The 15,560-nt window shown below is 40.6% G+C and overlaps 1 protein-coding gene across 4 annotated transcripts in view; it reads left to right on the top strand.

Moving 5' to 3' along the window:
* pik3r3b (phosphoinositide-3-kinase, regulatory subunit 3b (gamma)) overlaps positions 1–15,560 on the top strand; it is a 527,353-nt gene that overhangs the window by 496,453 nt on the left and 15,340 nt on the right. For all 4 annotated transcript variants that reach the window (XM_080195434.1, XM_080195436.1, XM_080195435.1 and 1 more), the window contains 2 exons: positions 12,747–12,927; positions 13,478–13,603. In XM_080195434.1, the coding sequence (XP_080051560.1) occupies positions 12,747–12,927; positions 13,478–13,603 (307 nt within the window). The remainder of the gene's footprint in view (positions 1–12,746; positions 12,928–13,477; positions 13,604–15,560) is intronic.

Below are 15,560 nucleotides of genomic sequence, written 5' to 3'. Positions count from 1 at the left end.
TTCAATTGCAATGGAAGGTTTTTATGAAAGGTGGTTACTTTAAAAAAAACAAAGCAAAGCTTTTAAAGAGGGATCAGTTGGTGTTCATTAATGGATTTTCTCTTCACTTTTTTTGTTCTATATCCTTATATGTCCTAACTTGTGTATTGTTTCCAAAGACATTGACATCCCTCTGATTTCTGTCCCAAGTTGATTTTCATCTTGTATAAAGCTGGTAAATGAACATCCATAGAATATTGGGTAGGGCATCACAGCAATCCCCAGTCTTGTCTTCACTCAGTAGCTGTGCACATGCGCTTTTAACACAAGCAGCAGGTGGTCATAGGAGCTTTTTCACTCCTCATTGCACCTGTTTCACACCTAACAATAGACCAGAGATGTTGGTGCCAGTTATAACACAGTTGCTACCTGTATCAAAATAAGTTTGAGCAGATAGATGAATGAACCTGATATGTTTTGATCTGTGTAGTTGGGCAGCAAGTTGAGGAGTGAGTACCTTTGCACATTGTGTCACAGACAACATAATTTGTACATAGTGTAACTGATCCAAAATCTGCATTAGCCAAAACTGTTACTACTGCAACGCCACTGAACAGAAGACATTTATAAAGACAAGAGTCATGATACTGAAGGCCATTTGAATCCAGGCTGACACTTTGTGGATCGGTCCATTCAGTCTCATTTCACTGCTCCATCCCTGCAAGTTTATTTCCTTCAAGTGCCCATCCAGTTTTTGAATTCATTGATTGTCGCTGTTTCCATCATCCTCATAAGGAGCTGTGTAAAAAAAACTTCTCCTCACGTGCCCCCTACATCTCTTGCCCAACAGCATTATATTTGTGCCTACTAATCTGTGCCTACCATTAGCTAATAAGAACAGGTATTCCTAGTCTACGTTAGTCAAACCTTGCATAATCTTGTACACCTCCATCAATCTCCTTTCCTCCAAGAAAAACAACCTTGGCTCCTTTGACTTAACTTTGCAACTAAATTCCCCATCCTGGAACCATTCTGGTAATTCTCCTCTGCAACTTCTAAAGGATCTTTGTATCTTTCCTAAAGTGTGGTGAGCAGCACTGGACATACTATGCTTGTCAGAGCCTAACCAGAACTGTCTAAAGTTTCAATGTAACTTCCCTGCCTTTGTCCTGGGTGCCTCTGAGGCTCAGGATCCTCCAGCCTTTGTGATATCGACACCAGCTACTGCGTTCCCTTCATTGACCTTCTCTGTTATGTCATCAAAAAATTCAATTAGATTGGTCCAGCATAATCTACCTTTCACAAATCCATGTTGGCCATCCCTAATTAACTTAAACCTTTCTGAGTGCCTGTTGATTTTTTTTTTCTCTGCACATCACACTTGCCATTCTCCAATTCTCTGACATCTATCACCTTTAAGAGGGATTGTTAGAGTGGACATGCAGAGACTATTTCCTTGGGTGGATGTAGCTGTTACTAGGGGGCATAACTATAAGGTTCATGATGGGAGATGTAGGAGGGATGTCCGAGGTAGATTCTTCACTCAGACAGTGGCTGGGGTGTGGAATGGATTGCCTGCTGTGATAATGGAGTCGGACACCTTAGCAACTTTCAAGCTGTTATTGGATAGGCACACGGAGCACACCAGAATTACAGGGAGGGGATAGCTTGATCTCGGGATTGGACATAGCTCGGCACAACATCGAGGGTCGAAGGGCCTGTACTGTGCTGTAATGTTCTATGTTCGATCCTGCACCTAAAGAAGATAATGAACATCCCTTCCACTATCTTGCCCCCATTTTCTTCAGTACCCTGGGGTGTAAGCATCCAGATCTGGCAATTTACCATTCTAACAGATGACCAGTCTAGCCAGTACCACCACTTTTCAATTTTCGTCCTATTCATTACCTCTAATAACTCCACTTCTACTGATTATGTTGTCAGATTAGCAAACACCAGTACAAAATACTTTGTGTTCAAACCTTGCTCCATATCTCTATGCATATGTAACCCTCTGTTCCTAATAACCCACTCCACTTCTTAGTAGATGCTTACAATTTATATGTCGGAAGAATTTTGGCTACTTTTTATGTTGACTGCCATTTTATTCTCAAAATCTCTTCGCCAGTTCTTTTCCTTTTCACTTTTTCCCCCTCAATTTGTGGTCTATGACCTGGTTCTTGCTTGAATGATTCACCTGACACAAAGTATCCTTTTCTCATTTTCTCAGTTTTCGTCATCATCCAAAGTGTCCAAGTTTTGTTTTCTCTACCTTTTGCCCTCATTAGAATATACCTGGCCTCTACATGAAGCATCTCTTTTTTAAAAAAAGTACTGATTATTCCATCAGTTTTTCCTGTAACTTTTTGATTCATTTTTACCCTGGGTTCTTCCTTTCTCATCTCATTGAAATGAACTTTCTTCTGATTTAGACATTATGCTTCAGATTGTTCTTGCTCTTCTGCATTACTAATCTAAATCTTGAATATCGCTAAAGCGAAAGTCATGTTGCTGAAGATTTCATCTTGCACTCATCAGGCAAACATAAGAATGGGCAGTCACAACAATTTATACTACAGGACAAAAGAGGTGCTGATTGGTTGACAAGTCAACTCTGATCAATCGAGGCACTGCCAAGGAGAAAGCAGTAAGGAACTATAAAGTCGCCTGAACATAATGCATGAATGTATGTTGCATCTAACAAGTGTTAATGAGCCATGTTACAGGTTCGGCTGTTTATCTTAAATTTTTTAAGGTTTATCTATTAGCGCACTTGGGATTGTTCAGCAAGTGCTGTGCATTCGTGGAATCATATTGAACAGAGTAGGCATTTTGAGTTGAGTTGAAGTATGGGCTGACTTGAGCACTCTGCCTATTATGAGCAGCTAGAGGAGCATGTTCTTGCATTCAGTCAGCCAATCTTGGGAATGTGCAGCCTATATACTGGCATGTTGCTCAATTGTATAGTTGGCAGAATGTCTTTTTGGACTGATGGCGGCATCCTATTAGTGGAAAATACCACTTGTGTTGTCACCGCATTGTAACAGTGTGAAACAGCTTATTTAATAAGACATAGAGATATATAGCATGGAGACAGGCCCTTCAGCCCACCTCGTCCATTCAGCCAGGTTTTCTAAATTGAATTAGTCCTATTTTCCTCGTTTGGCTCATTGACCGTTAAACCATTCTTATCCATGTACCTGTCCAGATTTCTTAAATGTTGTAATTGTATCCCCACCTCCACAACCTCCTCTGGTAACTCATTCGATATATGCATCACCCTCTTTGAGGAAGAAGTTGCCCCTCAGATCGCTTTCAGATTTTTCCCCTCTCACCTTAAACCTATGCCCTCTAGTTTTGGACTCACCTACCCTGGGGAAAAGACCTTGGCTATTCACATTATCTAGGCCTCTCATGATTTTATAAACCTCTAAGGTCACCCTTATCCCCTGTGCATCAGGGGAAAAAGTCCTAGCCTATTCAGTATCTCTTTATAATTCAGACGTTCCAGTCTTGGTAACGTCCTTGTAAATTTCTTTGCACCCTTTCCAGTTTAATAACATTCTTCCTATGGCGGGGCCACCAGAATTCTGTGTAGTACTCCAAAAGTGGCCTTATCAATGTCTTGTACAGTTGAATCATAACATTCCAACTCTTGTACTCAATGACCAATGAAGGCAAGTGTGACAAATCGCTTCTTCAACACTCAGGAACATGGTTTCTTTCAAGGAACTGTGTACCTGCACTCCTTGATGTCTCTGTTCGACAACACTCCCTAGGGCCCTATCATTAATGGTGTAAGTCTTGCCCTGGTTTGTTTTACCAAAATGCAATACCTCGCGCTTATCAGAATTGAACTCCATCTGTCATTCCTTGGCCCAGTTGATCAAGATCTCATTGTAATCTTAGATAACCCTTTTCTCTATCCACTACACAACCAATTTCCTTTAAATTTTTAAGGTACTTTGCCTTTTATGGTAATTCGAGGTAGATCAAGCATTTTTAAAGTCCGCGTGTGGCAGCCTTTCGCCTGTTTGCAAGCTTGTATGATTCACGGTGAACAGCAATCTGAACAGGATAGCCATTGTTCTGTAGGATTGCTTTGATGCATTCTTTTTCTGTGTCGCGCTTGCAAGGCGAGCAAAAGCCCGATTTACAAAATTGTTGATCAGGCCAATCTTGTAGTTTATAGAGCTCTATGGACCCCAGCATTATCAGTGAAAGTAGACTTGTAGCAGACAGCAGTGGAGAAACTATTTGCAGATTTTTCAACTGGCATGTTGAGGTAAGGCAGCACGGTACGTTGGATTGATCCATCTCAGTACTGTGGGGTGGGGTGCATACAGAAATCTTTACACCGCTGCAAATTCAAAGATTACAAACATATCTTCATATTGGAAATATATATGGGCCAGAAGGTTAGGACTTATTCCGTCAAAACCACCCATCCTATGGAAACCAATGTAACTGTTAGCAAGTGTTAGAGGAGATCCCATGGCTAGGCCACCCATTTGGGCATAAATGGTTTCGGTAGAACTGAACTTGACCGTGAGAGTTGCTAAATTCGTAAGTTTAGTGAATGCAGATTCAGAAAATGGCAGCACATCTAGCTTGCTGTGACATAGTGACAGGGCATTAATGTCAGTGACTTCCTTGGCTTTGCATATAAACTACCTATGTCAAACAAGCATATAGGCAAGAACTTGTTATCAGTGTGTAGGTCACCTATAGTTTTAGTGAGGATGAAGGCAACCTTCACTGTGTACATGGAAAAATCACAAAGAGCTCAACCATTTGGCCAATTCATGCTGCACAGAGCCAGTTATTGATAAAATAAAGTGTGATAGGACGTCACTTTTGTGTGCGTTACACAGTCCATACATGAATGGGTGTAGTAAGCCATGACACATCATCATGAATGTCACAACGCATCTTGATACTCCTACACAAGTCCAACAAATGTTCTTAAAGCTTGCTTTTGAGCAAGGCTACATGATCATGCTTGGCAGCAGATCCGAATAAATGTGAACACCATTCACTTCTTACAACACAGGATGTGAGTGTGGCCCACCCCTAAGTGGGAAGCCGCCACCTTGAACTGCTACAGTTGATGCGTAATGGAGATACACTTGTGCTGTTGGGAAGGGAGGTCCAGGATTTTGATTCAGTGACAGTGAAGGAATGGTAAAATATTTCAGCATCATGACTTGGAGGAAAATTTGCAGGTACTGATATTCCCGTGCAACTGGTTCCCTCATTCTGGTAGAGGTGTTGTTGAAGGAGCCTTGAGTTGATGTATTGCATTTTGTAGATGCTTGGTCTTGTAGACACTGTTGTCAATGGTGGAGAAAGTGAATTTTGTAGATGGGGTGCCAATCAGGCTGTTATTTTGTCCTGATTGTGACCAAGATTTTTGAGTGACTCCAGCCAACCAGGCAAGGCTGGAGAGTATTCCACCGAAATCCTGACTTGTGTCTTTTAAAACATGGGCAGGCTTTCAGGCGTCAAGTGGTGATGTGCTCGCTGCAGAATTCCCAGCCTCTAACATGCTCTTGTAGCCACAGTGTTTATATAAGAACATAAGAAATAGGAGCAGGAGTAGGCCATCCAGCCCTTCGAGCCTGTCCCGCCATTCAATAAGATCATGGCTGATCTGTCGTGTCTCAGTTCCACATTCCCGCCCTCTCCCCATAACCCTTAATCCCCTCGCTTATCAAAAACCCATCAACCCGTGTCTTAAAAATATTTAGCGAGGCAGCCTCCACCACCTCAACGGGCAGAGAATTCCAGAGATTCACCACCCTTTGAGTGAAGAAGTTCCTCCTCAACTCCGTTCTAAACCGCTCCCCCTCTATCTTGAGGCTGTGCCCCCTAGTCCTACTGTCCTTTCTGAGCGGGAAGAGCCTCTCCACCTCTATCCTATCCATCCCACTCATCATCTTATACGTCTCAATGAGATCTCCCCTCATTCTTCTAAACTCTAACGAGTACAAGCCTAGTTTATTCAGCCTCTCCTCATAGCTCATATGGCTGATCCATTTCAGTTTCTGGTCAATGGTAATCTCCCAGAATGTTGCTGGTGGGGGATTCAGCAGTTCAGCCATTTAATGTCAACAGGATATGGTTAAATCCTCTCTTGTTGGAGATAGTTCTTGCCTGGCACATGTATGTCAGTGTCACTTGCCACTTATCAGCCCAAACCTGAATGTTGCCCAGGCCTTGCTGCATACGGACAGGGAATGCTTCAATACCTGAGGAGCTGTGAATGGTGAACATTGTGCATTCATCAGCAAATTTCCTACTTCTGCTGAAGGAGGGAAAATAGTTGATAAACCGACCAAAGATGGTTGAGGCCAAGGACCTTCAGGAATTCCTGCAATGATGTCCTGAGACTGGACTGATTGACCTTCAACAACCACAAGCATCAACCTTTATGACTCCAACCAATGCTGCACTCGATCATGTGCTGCCTTGAGGTCCGGGGTAGTCGCTGTCACCACCTCGTATGACCACTGGCTAGGTATTTCACTGAGGGGAATTTGTCGTTTTTAGGGACTGGACAGGACATAACTGGGCAATTTTCCACATTGCCACGTAGATGCCAGTGTTGTAGGTGTACTGGAACAATTTGGCTGTAGGTATGGCTAGTTCTGGAGCACAAGTCTTCAGTACTCTTGCTGGAATGTTGTCAGGGCTCATAACCTTTTGCAATTTAAATACTTTGGTCAATATAATCACACTTGTTTAAATTGACTGTTTCAGCCTCCTTGGCTGGCTTGCAAATATGTACGTCTGGTTTGGCCCTGAGGCCTTAAGACCAATAAACATTTGCTGCATATGAAAATTAAATAAAATCTTTAGGTTTTCCATAATATACAGCACCATACGCAGAAATACTTTCTAGTTGAGACAAGAGTGTAACTGATCATGGAAGTTCACCTCAACGCATTTCAGAAATTCCTCCTCTTCTGGCTTTAACACTACCCCAAGTAATTAATGTACCAGGCGACTAAAGTTGATTGGCATCTCCACTCTAGTTCTTGCACCTCTGTGATTTCCCTTCAAGTTTGCTCCTTTATCCCCCTCAGTATTTGGAGGCCTATTGAACACCCTCAGTTGCATGATCATACATACCCTTTTTGTTTCTCAGCTGTAACCAAATGGATTCTGTCCTTGTCTCCTCAAGGGTATCTTTTTCCAACACGACAGTATCTTTCCTAATCGGTTTTATAGTTTGTTTACTAGGGTCACATGTAGGCTTGCGTTAACACTGCAATGAAGTGACTGTGAAAATCCCCTGGTCGCCACACTCTGGCACCTAAGAGAGAATTGAGCATGGGCAATGCACACGCACTTTGTTCCTTCCCTATTTTTTCTTAGCGCTTTATGTCCGTAAATATTAAGCGCTCAGCCATCATCATTTTCAGTCACATTTCCATTATTGCTACTGCATCATATTCCCACATGGCTGGTTTTGCTTAGCTCACCAACATTATTCATATGCATTGTAAATCTGTCTTTGCATTCATTCCACTCATATCTGATATGGAACAATTCCCTTTTCTAGTACTGCCCAACACTCACTTTATGACCGTATTCCTCTTTTCTCTTTCTATATGGCATTCCCCTACCAATTTAATTCAGATCCAAGGAAAATTTGTACTGTATCACTATAGTACTTTTCACACCCTCAGGACACCCCACAGCACTTTACAATTAATTAATACTTCTGATGTGTAGTGATCATCATAAGGTAGGAAACATGATAGCCAATTTGCACACTGCACACTCCTGAAAACAGCAATGCAATAATGACTCGAGTTTTAGTGATGTTGACTGAGGAATAAATGTTGGCCGTGGTAATGGGGATAGCTCCCTCCTGTTTAATAGTGATAGAATAATGTCATGAGATCTTGAGACGTACGTGAGAGCATTGTCACAACTTCATTTTAAGGTTGCATTCAAAAGATAGCACTGCCTTGGTAATGTACTGGAGTGTTGGTATGGATTTTGCGCTTGTGAGATTTGAGCCCAAAACTTTGACTTCGACGAGAGTGAAGTTATTTTTAGTTATGGATCACTGTTGTCTTTATTGTTCCAATGTCTACATTTTGCAACTTTCAATGTTTAACATGCCTAACACATTGATACAGAAACCCATTGTTAATTGCTAAGAACATCATGTTTGCCATGTAAAGCCATGAACTAGAAAGGGTTCTGGTCTCGTTTTCATTTTGTTTTGTTGTTTTTATTCATGTTGGCTTCTACCCCATTCTATTAACACGAATACCCAACTGAAAGGAGAGGGTGGAGACCTGGTATCAAACTCTGCCCACAGCAATCTATTGCTGGTTGCTAGGAGGCACGCAAAAGTGGCATTGGATGACTTGGACTTGGGCCTATAGCCTCTGCTATTAGAGACTATTGAGAGCCTAACTAGTTGCCATTTTGAGGCAATTCAACAGTCAGATTCTGTGATGATCAAGCTACATTTCATTCAGATTACTGTTTCACAGTTCTGTGCTAGACACTCCACTCAACCGTGCTTTTTTCCCTAAAACACCAATTGGTAGTTTTCTCTTTCCTACTGTATGCAACCCAAGACCAATAAAGTAAAAACATAAAAGGCAGATTCTTGAATCCAATAAAACTTGTCATAGACTGTTAGCCTTTGTGAAAACCTTGAGATTAATGGGTATCAAACATCTACTGTCAATCATATGTATTTACCATAGTGTGAGTGACTTACTTTAGAATGGACGTAATCAGAGGAACCTTGTCTCTCATCTGTTAGAATTCTATTTTTCCAATAGTTACTATTGTCAGGATGGTTCAAAGTCTGTATTGAGTAAAATGCCATTGGGTACCTGGATGTATCAAGGTTAAAATGCTGTGTTAGGACCTGAGTTTGAATCCACTTATGATCGTATGTACATGTGAAATAGCAGAAGTAGGCTATTCAGCCCTTCAAGCCTAGTCTGCCATTCCATAAAGTCATGGCTGATTTGTTTGTTGAGTTCCAAATTCCTTATTTACTCCGGATAGCTTAGATTTCTTTTGGGCAAAGGAATCAATCTATCTCTGTCTTAAAAATATTCAATGATCCCACTTCCATCACCACCTGAGGAAGAGTTCCAAAGTCGCATGCCTTCTGACAGCAAACATTTCTCTGCACTTCTGTCCTAAGAGGGTGCCCCCTGAAACATTGTCCCCTAGTTCTGGACTCATCCACAAGAGAAAATTCCTTTCAACGTCCACCTTGTCAATACCGTTCAGGATCTTATTTACTTCAATCAAGCCACCCATCAAGCCCGGTCTTTCCAAGCTATTCTCATAAGACACCTGCTCATTCGACATATCAATCTAGTAAACCTCTTCTGAGCACCTCTAATGCATTTATAGCCTTCCTTAAATAAGGAGACCAAAACTGCACAAAGTATTCAAGATGTAGTCTCACCAATATTCTATATAACTGAAGCATAATATCCTTATTTTTTTGTTCAGTTTCTGTCACGATAAAGGAGAGCATTCCATTAACTGCCTTGATTACATTTAGCACCTGCATACAAACCCTTTGTGACTCATGCACAAGAACACCTAAATCCTTCTGCATCTCAGCATTGTGGAGTTGTCCTTCATGTAAGTAATAATCTGCTTTTATTCTTCATGTCAAAGGAAACAACTTTACATTTTTCCCACGTTATACTTCATCTGCTAGATTTTTGCTCACTCATTCAACCTTTCTGTGTCCATCTGTAAACTTTGTCTTCTTCACACCATACATTCTATCTATCTTTGTGCCTGCAAATTTGGCTACCATTAATTTACTCCCCTCATCTTAACTTATTTATGTAAAATGTTGATGCCCTAGAACAGACTGTTGTGAGAGTCCACTTATCACTTTCTGCCAAAAGACAGAGACTCGTTTATGCATATTCTGTTTTCTGCTAGCCCACCAATCTTCATGAAATTATAAAATCCCTAAAATACGGATGGAGGCTATTTGGCCCATCAAGCCTGCATAATCCCGCAGGGCTCTATCCCCTTTATCCCCATATATTTACCCTGCTGTTCTCACTGACACTATTGGGCAATTTACCATGACCGGTCAACTTAACCCGTACATCTTTGGACTGTGGGAGGAAACCAGAGCATCAAATGGAAACCCATGCAGACACAAGGAGAACATATAAACTCCACACAGTCACCCAAAACTGGAATTGAACCTGGATCCCTGGTGCTATGAGGCAACAGTGTTAACTACTGTGCCACTGTGTTGCCCAATCCAGAGTAATATATCTTATATCATGAACTTTTATTCATTAACCTTTGATGTGGCACCTCATCAAATACTTTCTGAAAATCCAAGTACTGTACATCTACAGGCTCCCACAGCACATGTCACTCCTTCAAGGAATTCTAGTAAATTGGTTAAATATTTCTGTTTTACAAAACTATGCTAATTTTTCCCAATTACCTTGAGCTTGTCTAAGTGCCCATCAATAACCTCTTCAATGCTTGATTCTAATACTTTCCCCATGACAGATGTCAAGTTAATTGACTTATAATTTTCTGTTTTCTGCCCTTCCCCTTTCTTGAATAGAGGGGTTATATTTGTACTTTCCAGTCTGATATAATCTTTCTGGAATCTTAACAAATTTTGAACAATTAAACCAACATGACTATTATCTCATTAGGCACTTCTTTTAAGATCTGCAGAAAAAGTCCATCACGACCCAGAGACTTGTCAGCCCACAGCTCCGTCAGTTTGCTTAATTTGCTTTGATTTGGTACAATCAGTGATTGTAATTTCACCAAGTCCTTCTTTTTCTTCGCACCTCCCAATTCACAGTGATTACTGGACTGTTTCTTGTATCCTGTACAGTAAATAGAGAGACACATTTTTTGTTTACTTCATCTGTCATTTCCTTATTATCTACTAATAACTCGCCATTCTAGTTCTCCAAAGAACCAACACCCTTTTTAAACACCTGTAGAAACTCCCGCTATCTGTTTTTACATTTCTAGCTAGCTTCCTCTTCGATTTATATCTCCTTTATAGCAGGAACATTCCTATTTGAGTATCTGAAAAAATCCCCTCTGATGTCTGCCACTTCTTCTTTATTGATCTATCCCCTAGCCTAGTATCCCAGTTAATTTCATTTTGCTCAGCTTTCATTCTCACATAATTGTCCTTTAAGTTTAAAATACTGGTCTTAGACCCACTCTTCTTCCTTTCAAACCAGACGTAAAATTCAACGATATTGTTGTTGCTGCCACTCAGGGCTGCCTTTAATCTGAGGGCATTCATTAATCCTGTCACATTGCACAATACAAAGTCTAAAATAACTTGCTCTTGTTGGTTCCAGAACATCCTGTTCTAAGTAACTATCTCAAAGGCATTCCAAGAACTCCTCATCCAGACTACCACTGCCCATCTGATTGTTGCCATTCCTTTATCACAAGCTATCAGTATTTTTTCTTATATACTTTGCGCTACATTGTGGTTACTGATAGGAGATCTAGAGACCACCCCCACTAATGCCTTATTTCACCTATCATTCCTCATCTACCAAATTGATTCCACATCCTGATCTCCTGAACCATGGTCATCTCCTCTTAGTGTGCACCAGTGCCATCATTGGTCAACAGTGCTGCCCCTCCACCTTTATCTAGCTTATTATTCTTGTCATATATCCCTCAATATTCAGGATCCAATCTTGTCCTCCTGCTGGTCTCCACAATGGCTATCTGATTGTATTTATTTTACTTCAATGTGTGCTGTCAGTTTGTTTACTTTGAATGCTGCACACATTTAGATACATTGTCTTTTTTTATTTTTGTAACATCTAATCTTGATTCTTTGTGCTTCCTTAGTTTTTTTCTCTCTGTCCCTTCCTGCTATTCTCTGGTCATTTGCCATATTACTATTTGCCTCTCTTCCTTGAATGATGGAACTTATCAAGTGATCTCAGCTTATGAAAGTCCAAAAAGGCATCGATTGATGGTCTTACCTGGTAACAACGTTCTAAGAAATGAAAATGTCATGTTGATACAGGGAAGCTGATTGTGTGATACTAGAATTCAAGGCACTTGGGGATGAAGTAGAGGCCACATCATCCGACATTGGCTTACGTTTATCTGACCTGGGGCGAAAAGTGAATTGGCATTAGTAATTGCCTCAATTTTCTACAGAAGCACTTGAAGTGCTTCTTTGCAGTCATCATAGTTTAAAAATAAAAATTATTTGAAAATCAATACACTTCACTATTCACCATGTTTATCGTGACAAAGCTAATATTGCGAGTTGCTCCCTCTTCACAATGGAGTGCTCCGATCTAATAGAATGTATTCACTAAGGATATGATCAGAGATGGTGTGCAAACTGATTAGCACTAAAGGACTAATATTAATAAAATAAATATTTGCATTTATATAGCATCTCTCACCAGGAGCCCAAAATTTTTTCCAGCGAATGCAGTAATTTTGAAGTGTATTCACTATTGTAGAAAACGTAGTAATCGATGAGCACAGTGTTAACTCCCAAAAACTGCAACATGAATATTGGCCAGGACATCAGGAAAACTATCCTTCACTTTGAAATCATGCCATGGGATCTTTCATGCTGCTCTCCCTTCAGTTTGTGGTTGTTGGTGACCTTAATGCAGTCCTTAAAAGCTGAGCCACATCAGTACCTCCCTTTGCAAGTCAACTTGCATTCTTCTGCTCAACTGACCACTCACTCCTTTATATTTGTCCTTTTACAGGAAAGGAGGCAATAACAAACTAATAAAAATATACCATCGAGATGGAAAGTATGGCTTCTCTGACCCACTCACTTTTAACTCGGTGGTGGAACTCATTAACCATTACAGGCATGAGTCCCTTGCCCAATACAACCCAAAACTGGATGTGAAATTAATGTATCCAATATCCAAATTCCAGCAGGTAAGATGAGGCTTTATATTTCCCTCATTTGGTAATTGAACCCCTCTAATAATATGGTTTTTGGGTAAGATATTAAAAATGAATTCTAAATGAGATGTGGTTATTGTAAGAGAACTGACATGTGGTCAAAGCTTAATAAATGTGACAAATTAATATGTATACCAACCCAAGTTTTTTTCAGAAAATTTGTAATTAATCATGAACATGCTAGCTGCCTCAGGTATTGTAAGGGCTTTGCCATGTTTTTAATGCAGGCATGAACTTGATTATTAGTTTGGTACTGAAATCGTTATGTAGGTTGATTGTATTGTGTCTCATACAGGGAAATCTCCACACATTACATGAAGTCTTCATTTACTAGTTGTTTATTAGGTGAAGTGAAAATGATTGTTCAGGGATTAAAGAAGTGCTGATTTTTTTTTTCTTGGAAATTGTATTCAGTTATTTCTAATTGTACACCTAACATTTAGCAGCCTGTCTTCATGATCAAGCTAATGTTGATGAGACTTAAAGGTATTTTGTATGATGTGCTGCCCACTTTGTTAAACAGGATCAGGTGGTGAAAGAAGACAATATTGATGCTGTGGGCAAAAAACTGCAGGAATACCATAACCAATATCAGGATAAGAGTAAAGAATATGACCGGCTTTATGAAGAATACACACGGACTTCACAGGTATGCCATGTGCAATTCCAACGGAGTACTTTGTACTTGGCAGTAATTTATTCCAATCATTGGACCCCAAATGGTTTGTAACTGTGACTGCTGGGGCAAGGGAAGAAATTTCTTAACAAGTGAGGGCTGGATAGTTGAGATTTGAGGATGGGAATAGGAGAGTTATTCTTTTTAGCTCCTTCCTTTTTAAGGTATGATATGACGTGCAAGATGAGGTAAATTGCATACACAGTAATAAGAGGAAAGATTTTGACTTGAGTGGTCTTTACACGTTCCATTTCTTTTTGATTTTCATAGAACCCTCCAGTGCAGGAGGAGGTCATTTGGCCCACTGAGTCCGCACCAACTGCAATCCCACTCAGGCCCTATCCCCATGCATTCACCCTAGCTAGTTCCCATGACACTGAGGGGCAATTTAGCTTGGCCAATCCACCTGACCCACACTCTTTGGACTGTGGGAGGAAACCAGAGAACCCAGAGGAAAACCATGCAGACACAGGGAGAACGTGCCAACTCTGCATAGACAGTGACCCAAGCTGGGAATTGAACCCAGGCCCCTGCGTTGTGAGGCAACAATGCTAACCACTGTATCACCATGCAGCCGATTTTATTGCGATTTGAAAGATGGTTTCATTTAGTTTTGGGTCCTGCATGTTGGTAATGGCAATGTTAACACCGATGCGTGATGGTATTTACACTGAAAGCTAGCATGAGGTTGCCACAATTTCCAGATATATATTAGGATTATATGATCTGTGCATCACTACCTTTTTGTTCCTCAAAAACTCTAGTGCTTCCTATGGGGACTGATTTCAAAGCATCACTACTTTTAACGTATTCAGCTATGTGTTAGCAATGGATTTAGCTACTTTTTTTTTTAAGAGGTGTAATGCTGGCACATCCTCTTCAGGTGTTTAAAGTTTTGTGATTTGCTTTAAGTCTGGTATGTTAAGGCCAAGTTCTCCCAAATTGCACATTTCGCAGAAATCTTTTTGTCACAATACATTTTTTGAAATAGTTTTTGAATGCAGTCCCCCCAATCTTGTGATTCTCATTTTAGCAAAAGTTGCTACCAGTGTCTTCAAAAGATTTGATTCTATCATGCTGCTCCAGCAATTCCACTGCATTTTTAAGGAACAGTGCAGCTCCTGTTATATTAATCTGTGGTTGTGCTGGTGTCAGCCGTAGGCTCGGATAATAATTTGTGTCATATGTGAGGCAGGATCTTACTGTTCAAAGTGATTGTTAATTTCTGAATTAATGTCCAACCTTTTTAGTACTAAAGTTGTCCTAAATCTATTGCATTACAGTACACCTTTCTTTGCCAAGTGGTAGAATATGGATGACTTTATATAAATCTAGAAATTAATCTATAGCCATTTGCATCTGCCTGTGCCTATTATTTAGAACCACTGCATTCTGGCCAAAAGTTTACTGTAAAATCTGCACCTGGTTTATATTGGAAGTTTGAATTTCACAGGACTAAAACTTTTAAATAAATCCCCTTTTGCGGCATGGTGGCACAGTAGTCAGCACTGCTGCCTCACAGCACTAGGGGCCCGGGTTCAATTCCAGCCATGGGTCACTGTCTGTGTGGAGTTTGCACGTTCTCCATTTGTCTGCGTGGGTTTCCTCCGGATGTTCCAGTTTCCTCCTGCAGTCCAAAGATGTGCGGGTTAGGTGGATTGGCCATGCTAAATTGCCCCTAATTATCAGGGGCACTAGCTAGAGTAAATGCATGGGATTACTCGGATAGGGCTTGGGTGGGATTATGTTTGGTGCACATTGGTGGGTCTAATGGCCTCCTTCTGCACTGTAGAGATTCTATGATTCCTTGCAATAATGTGTAACTTTGCTTTTCCACAATATCTGGAGAAGATGCAGATCAATGACCAAACTTTACTACTGGCTTGTATGGGTAGATGAGCTGCTTGGTTCCAGGACATATTAACCTCCA

The sequence above is a fragment of the Carcharhinus amblyrhynchos genome, chromosome 9 (genome assembly GCF_965287045.1).
Source record: "Carcharhinus amblyrhynchos chromosome 9, sCarAmb.v2.hapA, whole genome shotgun sequence".
Classification (NCBI taxonomy): domain Eukaryota; kingdom Metazoa; phylum Chordata; class Chondrichthyes; order Carcharhiniformes; family Carcharhinidae; genus Carcharhinus; species Carcharhinus amblyrhynchos.
Note: the sequence above shows the minus strand (reverse complement) of the source record. Positions and strands in the feature narration are given on the sequence as shown.